The sequence below is a fragment of the Mobula birostris genome, chromosome 5 (genome assembly GCF_030028105.1).
Source record: "Mobula birostris isolate sMobBir1 chromosome 5, sMobBir1.hap1, whole genome shotgun sequence".
Taxonomy (NCBI): Eukaryota; Metazoa; Chordata; class Chondrichthyes; order Myliobatiformes; family Myliobatidae; genus Mobula; species Mobula birostris.
In genome coordinates, this window is record NC_092374.1 from 47,828,976 (window position 1) to 47,838,422 (window position 9,447).

Here is a 9,447-nt window from a genome sequence, read left to right on the forward strand (position 1 = left end):
CACCATCTTAAACCAGATCAAATCATCGGCTTATTGTCAAAAATTCAGATAGCATGAGAAAGTCTCCCAGAATAGTATCCATGCCAAACAGCAAAATTCAATCTCATTCCAAGTTTCAACATCCAGCCATGTTACTTCACTTGCTCATCTAAGCACATCTTAAAAGTATTGAGAGCATACCTTTCTTCCTCATCCCAACAGGCAGACTTCACCAATCCACTAGGCATTCAGTTCCAGATTTCAAGGAAACGTTTTTTCAGCCTCTCCTCGCAGCTGAATTGTCCTATCCTAGTAAATCCTTTCCAAACCCTTTTCAGTGCAATCACACCCAGCCTATGGTGTGGTAACCAGAACTACCCACAATACTCTAGATGTGGCTCAACTAATGTTTTATATAATTGAAATATAACCTCCCTGCACTAATATCCTATATCCCGACTAATGCAGACAAATACACTATATGACTACTTCACCAACCTATCTACCTGAACTGATGACTTCCAGAGTCTTTATACATGTATCTTAGCATCAACCAATTCCTCAGTACTTCCGAGGGCTCCACCGCATCATATTTTTTTTGTGTATATCCTCGGGTGACAAGGCCTTTAAAATGGTAAATTAATATTTGAAATTAATAAGCTAAGTTATGGAAAGCCAACGAAGATGGAGGTGGTCAAAACAAAATTTACAGTCAAAATATAACATAAATTAAAGTTTCTGAAATATAATGAGAAACAGAAAAGCAGGACAGCTAAATTTCAATAAATATAATTTTTTAAAAAAAGCCAAAAATGACCATTGTTGCAAAAATCATCCACAATCTTCTCCATCTCTTTCATGTTAGATACACCTCAAAGCTAAAAACCTAACCTCCTTGCATGACTTGGCATCAGCTTTTGTTTGATAACCTGCATCTTGGGTATTTTGTAATTTATAACTGAAAATCTTAGACAGTACAAGGAAGAAACATAACCATAAGGTTTGTACATATTAAAATCAACTTGTAGATTCTGCACATCTATATACAGAATCTAAAGTTAAGGCTCAGAACAGAAATAGCCGTATTAGACTATGGCCCACCAAGATCCGGCACAATTCAGTAAAAACATGGTTGATTCTCTACCTCAAACATCATTTTCCTGCCCTAACTCTACATTTTCAATTCCTTCAATCTCCAGAAATCTTGCACTTGTTTTCAACACAAACAATGATCCCATGGTCCTCTGGCTCAGAGTACTGCAAAGGTTCACCACCCAAATGGTTCACAACTTATTTTAAAGGACAATGGAGAGAAAGAGATCCTGGTACATTAGTTAAGTTCAACCTGCAACCTGTATTTTCTTTTCTTTTGGATTTCCAGCAAATGCAATATATTACCTTCTGATAATATAATTGCTCTCCATGCTGGAACTTTAATATAAATTATTATACTGAGGTGAGAGCTGATTTCACTCGCTCTCCGCAATGATCACTCCTCTCCCTGTGATGCTGAGGCAGTGAAGACTGCCCCACCTGCTGTTGCTCCGCACCCACTAAGATGATGAATTCATAAGCGAAGCTTTGGGTCTACTCCGGATCGGAGTATGTCGTTTCACACTTCAATTGTTGGCATGATTTGTGTTTTTCCCCTTTCTTTTGTGAATCAGGTGTTGGTCTTTTATTTTTATTAATTGGGTTCTTTTGGGTTTCTCGCTTGGTGGCTACCTGTAAGCATACAAATCTCAAGGCTGTATCATAATTCTTTGATAATAAATGTAGTACTTTGAATCTCTGAAGTCCAGAGATTGGGTATAATAAAATAAAATACCATTCACAAGAGCAAAATGGTTTTCCTAAACTAACAATTCTCATGTGATCATAGAACATGTCAAAACTGTAAGCACACTCAGCTGCACAATCTACAATGAATTGTAAATGATTAAAGCAGGACGTACAAAGCATTCTACATAATAAATTAACTGGTTGCAATTCCAGAAGCAAAACTACAAACCATGGCCAAGATCCAATCAAGAAAATATTAGATCAAAATAAAACCCAGCTGTTACAGCTCACTAATTCTGAACAATTTGAAATTAATCTTTACCTAGTGTTTTGCAAATAGCATTAAATTAGGCCCTTGCATTAATAGCTGCTAATACACATTCTGAAATGACTTTCTCTAGTCAATAGTTGAGTGAAAAATCAGTTTGCAATGAAATGTGTTCAGATGTTAATAAGAGCAGAAACAAAAGTTGGATTCTTTACAGATGAGACTCTGAAGTGATTGACATTGCATCCAATTGCTTTTAAAACAATACAACAAAATCAGAGTCAAGCCGCACAGCAAAGAAAGACCCTTCGGCCTAACTCATCCATACCGACAAGACACCAAATTACACTGATCCCAATTTGCTGCATTTGGCCAATATCCCTCAATTCCAAGGGCTCAGCAGACCCCTTGCTTAATGATTTTGGTCCATGGCATAATTAAGGTTGGGATCGCCCTGGTCTATTCCTTTCCTATCCATGTAAATGTCCAAAATTTCTTTAAACATTATGCTTGTACCTGCCTCTACGACCTCTGTGTAATAAACATACCCTTCAGATCTCCTTTAAATCTTTCCTTCTCAACCTTAAGCCTATGTTCTCTAGTTTTAGCTTCCCTGCTGTTGGATGAAGTCTGACTATTCAATCTACCTATGGCCTGTATAATTTTACAAACATCTACAAGGCTACTTCTCAGGCTCTTTTGCTCCAATGAGAACCATATACTACTAAAACTCTCATGCTCTGTCTGTTTGTGACCTCCAATTAGCACAAATGGTACAGGACAGCAGCACTTTTTTTGGCTAAATCGAATTAAAATGCGTTAACTTACAGAATGCAGGCAAAGTTCAGGGTTATATATTCATATAAAATTGCTCATTCACCAAAAATCAACAGGCTGGCTTTCACCCGAGAGCCGATTGGCCATCATGGAAATCGGAACACGACAGCCCGACACATGCGCACGGCCAGCCTCAGCAGTGACAACTACCAGAGCAAAAGGGCAGGGCAGCTCTATTTCGAGGGGTCACATTCTGCTAATCACCATCAGCATGTGCAGGATTTGGACAGATCTAACTGCCACCCATCAATAAGAGATAATTAAATCTTATTGTAATGACGTACTTCGAGACACCCATAAACCCTTTGCTGCAGTCAAAGGACAGCGGTGACTATATCACGTCCATTTAGGAGAGCGCCAACCACATCATCAGAATAATCAGCATCCTTTGGTGTTACTGCTTCGTATCTTCTATCCAGCATTAGGGTAAAAAAAAGGTCAGCCTAATTATGCCGCATGGAAAGGGAAAGGGGACGTTATGGTCAAGAGATGATGCCAAACGTCGTCGGTAAGCGGCAAGGAGAGGGAAAGAACAAGAATCGGATGAGGCCAGGGCCGCACGACTCCAGGATCAAAGAGTCAGGACAAAAAAAGATGAGCGAAGAAGTGACAGAGGAGGAAAGGCATGCACGTCTCCAGGATCAGAGACAAACAACAAACAGCAGAAGAGCTAAACAGACAAGGGATAAAGGGGCTGCACGGCTCCAGAATGACAAAAACAGGCACAGGAGGAGGAGAGAGGAAGAGACAAAGGAGCTGAAAAATGCACGTCTCCAGGATCAGAGACAAAGAACAAACAGCAGAAGAGATGAAGAGACGGGGGATGAAAGAACTGCACGTCTCCATAACGACAACGAGAGGCACGAGGGTGGCAGATAAACCAGAAATGAAGCCATCAAAATTGCCCTTCGTTAAACGAGGAGGAGCTATATTTGCTTTGCAACGCATCATTCTTCTTTAGTAAACTTTGGTTTCCTACTTCAGTTTCCAAAGCAAAGCGATGCCAATAGCATTCAGGAAAATTTAATGTTCATTCTGGTCACATCAGACTGCACTACCCTTCTCTCAAAGGGTACCCCAACGGGTCACCCCATTGTCGAGTCTCTCCTATAACTAAAGTACGTGTACACACAAAGCCCTCCATTCCAGGCAACATCTTTCAGAATCACTAATGCACTTTTTCTCATTCTACCACATCCTCTCCAACGGTATGCTGACCAGACTCATGTACAACTACAACATGTCCCAATTCTTATACTGAATACCCTGCCGATGAAGAGAAGCTAAATATCATCTTCACTACGTTATCCACCTGCATCACTATTTTCAGGGAACTATGAATTTCACCTCAAGGTCCTTCTGAACAACGCTTCTAAAGTGTCTGCCAATTACAGTACATGTACAGCCAGTATTAGACAAATGAAAATGCATTACCTCACATTTCTCTGGTTAAATTCTGTCACTATTCTACTTTCCAGCTGATCTATGTCCCTCTACATTCTTACAAAGCTATCTAAATCTTCACCAACTTTGTTGTTATAAGTAAACTTAATTATGAAACTGTAGATATTCTATACATGACAACCAAAAGCTCACAGGCTTGTACTTTAATGGCTTATCACTATCACCCTATGCTCAGGGACCATTATTATGACTGAGAAAGAACCTTCAGTATATGACAAAGCATGGCTTTCAATAATTGTGCTAACTTTCTATTGACTCAAAATGTTAACATTCATGCAGAACGTATCACATCATTAAGGGCCCAAATTTGATACCTCCCTTATTCCATCTCTATGGATCACAGACAGTAAATAAAAACAGGGCCACAAGTAGGACCCCACGTCTCTGGGGCATTTTTAAGTGGAGATAGGAACCATAAACCCGCTCACTCTTAAGTCTTCAACTTTTCAATGAAGAGCAATGTGCACAAATTTCAATTAGGACAGGAGTTAAAAATATACTTCTTCTGTTTCTTGTGCAACCTTCATTGGCTTATGAAGTGTAAATACAAAGTTGTGCCAAATGGATAGATGGACCCGAATATGATGTTATGCTTATTATTCAATTTTAATGGCAGCAATACAGAATTAACTCAAGGGAATAAGTCGTAGAAATTTTGCAGAACTGTTTCTAAATGAACATTGGATGAATATTCTTGTTTCTTACACTGTGGACAATAATTTTGAAGTATAGTCTCATAGATGCTTCACTAAAGCGGTGATTTGTTATCAGTAATCATAAATAGCAAGTTATTTGGCCATACAATGCATTCCATATATATCAAATGGAGACTTAATCTGCACAGAACTCTGTAATTGATGTCTTTAAATTTTAAAAAAAGGCACAAGATATGTCTCCTCCAGTTCCAGATTTACCAGAATTACATCATATTCATTTAGAACATAGAACAGTACAGCACAGTAGCAAGCCCTTCAGCCCACAATGTTGTGCCAAACCAAATAAATCAGTAATCAAATGGCCAACTAAACTAATCTTTTATGCCTATGCAATGCCCATGTCCCAGGTATTCATGTAGCTATCTAAATTTCTCCTAAAAATCTCTAATGTGTCTGCCTCTGCCTCCACCTCCACCCTGGCAGCACATTCCAGGCACCCACCACTCTCAATGTAATAAAACTTGCCTCTCACATCTCTTTTAAAAATACCCCCTCACACTCAAATGTATACCCTCTGGCATTAGGAATTTCAACCATGGAGAGAGGTACTGTCTTGTCTATTCCACCTTTGCCTCTCATAATCTTATAAATCTCTATCTGATCTCCCCTCAGCCTCCGCTGCTCCAGAGAAAACATCCCAAGTTTGTACAACCTTTTGTTATAGCACGTGCCCTCTAACCTGGTAAATCTCTTCTGCATTTTCTCTAAAGCCTCGAATTTGCCCACACTTTTTTCACAACATAAAAAAATTAATATTATGTGGAACTGAATTTCTCAATTCAGTTCAAAAATTCAGCATAGATTGAGACTACATTGTATTTGATCAACTGAAGAAAATGAACACAAGAATAGATGAATGAATGGATGGACACAGAAACAAAACTTAGGATGACACTAAATTTGGGAGCGGGTTCAATCAGTGGGGAATAGCAAAGCAATTGGAATGAGAAGCATAGATGGAAATGCATAACAGGAATATAAATGGTTAAAGAATAGGCAACCGGGCCAAAATGTGAACAAAGAGACAGATCAGTTATTGAAACTTTTTGCAGAGTATGGCAGTTCAGGAAAGTTTAATGAGACTCTCCAAACTCCTATAACTAACACTGGACGATAGCTACATAACATAAGGATATATCACTAGAGAAGGAAGCAAAGAGAAATCACATTGAAATCTTGCTTCGACTCAGAAGAAATGTTGAGGTCATACTCAAGATTTTCTGAAACAAGCAGCTACTGATTTCAAATTAAGGGCCACAGGTCCAATCTTGGAAAACAGAAGTGCACGTGGTTTATATCAAAGTACTGTACTTCAACACAAGAGAACACTGAACGTGCTAATTAGTTTCTAATGGCAGGTGCAGTAAAAACACAAAGAGAAATAAATTTACTATAGACTTTAACACCACTTTCTTTTTAACTTTTCTCCTACATCACAGCATTGGTTATTTAGCCTATCTATTCCGTACTTGCTTTTTCAAGCAATCCACCAAGTCCCACTACCTTCTCTTTACCCACAAATTTCACTTCCAAATATTCATCCAACTTCTATTTCAAATTTAAAATTGAATCTGTACGCAGGCTGTGCGTCCCAGACCATAACTGCTGCCTAAAAGAGAACTTTTCTTCACAACATCCCTGGATTTTATGCTCCTACAAGATACTGTATTAATCAGAGCCTTTTCACATCTGCATATTTATAAAGGAATTTAACTAATTGCTCCTAAAAGCTCTGGTAGAGAACCATGAAGAGATTTAGGTTAGGACGAATAGACTCCACCAGGAGTTTAGGGGGCAAGGCAAGGCAAGGAAAGGAATAGACCAATGAAGACAGAGAACTTGTATATGAAAAAACACTGAACTGAATATGGAGAACTAAAGGTGCTCATGAAAAATCAAGTCAAACAAAAATTACAAACTACCTGCATGCTGTCTACAAGGAATAATCTAAGTTTAAAGAAGTTGCACTAAATGTGCAAAGGAAGGTTGAAGCAAAATTATTTATTTAGTTAGAATACAAGTTGAAAACAGCCAACGGTTAAACATCATGCTGTTAACGTTTTAGGGAATATCTTGAACGTTCTCTGGGAATGGAAAACGAAAACAAATGAAAAACGTCCCAAAGGTTACCGAGCATATCACTAACATGGGAGAAGGCTTTTAGAAAGAATAAACTTTTTAAAAATATTTGTGAAAAACAACCTGTTCTGTGCTAAAATATCAGATTAACCATTTTATTCTTGAATACTACAAATTGAGTTTCTGCATGAGAAAATTCGGGGAAGGACCGAGAAGTAAAGGAAGATAAAACAGAAAACAGTCGTGGAAGAAGGGAAAGATGAACCAACGTACCAGTAAGAGTCGGCGACGCTGTTTGCGTCACCAATAATAAATCTGAATTATTTTCATCTCTGAGAGGATATAGCTTCAGACTGCTTGAAATAAATGCCGCTGACATTTTAAACAAAAAGAACTTTTGCAACCAAATTGTTGCTTCGATTGTCCTTTCATAATTGCCCTGGGTACAAATTCACGTGTTTCCCATACAAAGCCCAGCAACGTTATGAGAGCTCACCTTGACAACAACGTCAACTTCTGCTCCAGCATCATCTCCAGCTTCTGAGCCTGTCTGGAGAGCCAGTGGTCCACGCCGTGGTAGCGGTAACAGTTCTCCAGCATCAGCCGAAAGTCGGCCACGAAGTCCGTAATGCCACCGTACTGGTTATTGTCGAATTTCTCTTCCATCTTGCGGAACCAAACGGGCTGCGACTGTGCCTGGCAGCCGACTTCGGACTCGCCGGGCTGCACGAAGGGCGCCGTCAGGGTCTTGTGCTTATCGAGCAGAAACTCGCTGAGGATCCTGCGGCCCTGCTGTACCTCATAACTCGGGTCCTCGTCCTCGGCCTCTGCCTCACCGTCGCTCTCACTGTCGGCGTGGCCGGGAGACTCGGCCTCCTGGCACCTGCCGTCCGTGTCGGTCTCCGCTCGGGGCCGGCTACTGGACGGCGTGGAGCGCCGCCCGTTGACGCCGTTGACTTTGCAGAGCCTGTTGCTGGCTGAGCGAGTCCTGGGCCCGGTGGCCTCGGCCCTCTCCTGCAGCGACTCGCCGCCGCCGTGCGCTGCTCCGGAGACCTCTGCCTGATGCTGATCTCCGCCGTCTGGGCCTCCTGTCTCATCACTGGGCGGACACTCAGAGGCCGAGGGCGACTGCCCCACACTCGAGCTCGCTGCTACACCAACGCCGCTCCGTTCATCGCTCGCAGGCCGCGGCCTCTTGCTTCTCCTCCGTGCCGTTGGGTTCGGTTTGTCCTCTTCGACCGAGCTGTCGTTTTTCCGTCGCCGCGGCGCCGGAGAAACCACCTCTCCGCCGCCGCCTCCTTCACCAGCTCCTGCCGCGGCCACCGCCGCCTCTTCCATCCTGCGCCAGGCCGCAGGCTCCACGGAGTCGCTCTGAAGCCGGGCCGGGGAGGAGGAAGGGGGCGGAGGCTGGTAGTGGATGGAGACCCCGGGCTAGGGCCGGAGCCGGACCTCAACTCCCCTCTTGCCGCCGCCCTTGATGGAACGAGCCGGGAAGATGGTGGCGACACGGAGCCGCTACCACCGCCGGCTCGGCCTACAGCCCTCGGCTTCGCTATCGGGCACCCTCCAGCGCTGGCTTCGGCCTCGCTCTTTCCCTCCCATCCCTTCCCTGCCCCAATTGGATGGCGCCACCTGATTGACACCGGGCGGCGAGAGCTCCGCCGTGCGTTATTGGTCGGGCCGACCCTCGCGAGAGAAAGCCCGGCGTCGCGCGGAGAGGAGCGGGGAGAGGATGCTCGGTCCAAGAATCGAACCTAAGCGTTGCAAAATAAACAAACATGTTAGGACTTTATTGAAATGCATATGGCCACATTGAACATCAAATATCAGTTGCATTCATTGGAGACTGGTGGCCAGGTCCAAATTTTTTAAAAAAGCATCTTGTTGGAGTCTTACAAATTGTAAGCTTTACCTGTCAGCTCGACAGTCTGCCGAATAAATGTTTAATCGCTGCATCTAGAATTTACCCGAGTGTTCTATATGCACATTACGCATTCGCTGCACTTTCATATTTTTTATCGCAAGAGTTTCATTTTAACATTGTTGCGAAAATCCACACTGCAGTAATTGACCTGGTATATTGGCCGGGAAGTTGGTTCAGGAACAACTTATTATCCTATAGCAATCAGGCTCCTGAATCAGCGTGGATAACTTCAATCACCACTACTCTGAACTGATTGTACATTTATGCACTCACTTTAAGGACTCATTACAACTTGTGTTCTCAGTGCTATTTTTATTTATGGAGGGGGTTGTTGCCATTGGTGTTCGTCAGTCTTTGCCTGTTTCTGTATAGTTTTTCGTAAAATTCTATTGTTTCTT

General features: G+C 42.2%; 1 protein-coding gene across 1 annotated transcript in view; it reads right to left on the reverse strand.

Annotated features, from left to right (window-relative positions):
* Window positions 1-8,721, reverse strand: part of LOC140197682 (uncharacterized bromodomain-containing protein 10) — a 77,249-nt gene extending 68,528 nt beyond the window's left edge. The window contains exon 1 of the mRNA XM_072257992.1: window positions 7,622-8,721. Coding sequence (XP_072114093.1) covers window positions 7,622-8,463 — 842 coding nt within the window. The 5' untranslated portion in view covers window positions 8,464-8,721. The remainder of the gene's footprint in view (window positions 1-7,621) is intronic.
* Window positions 8,722-9,447: the final 726 nt, after the last annotated feature.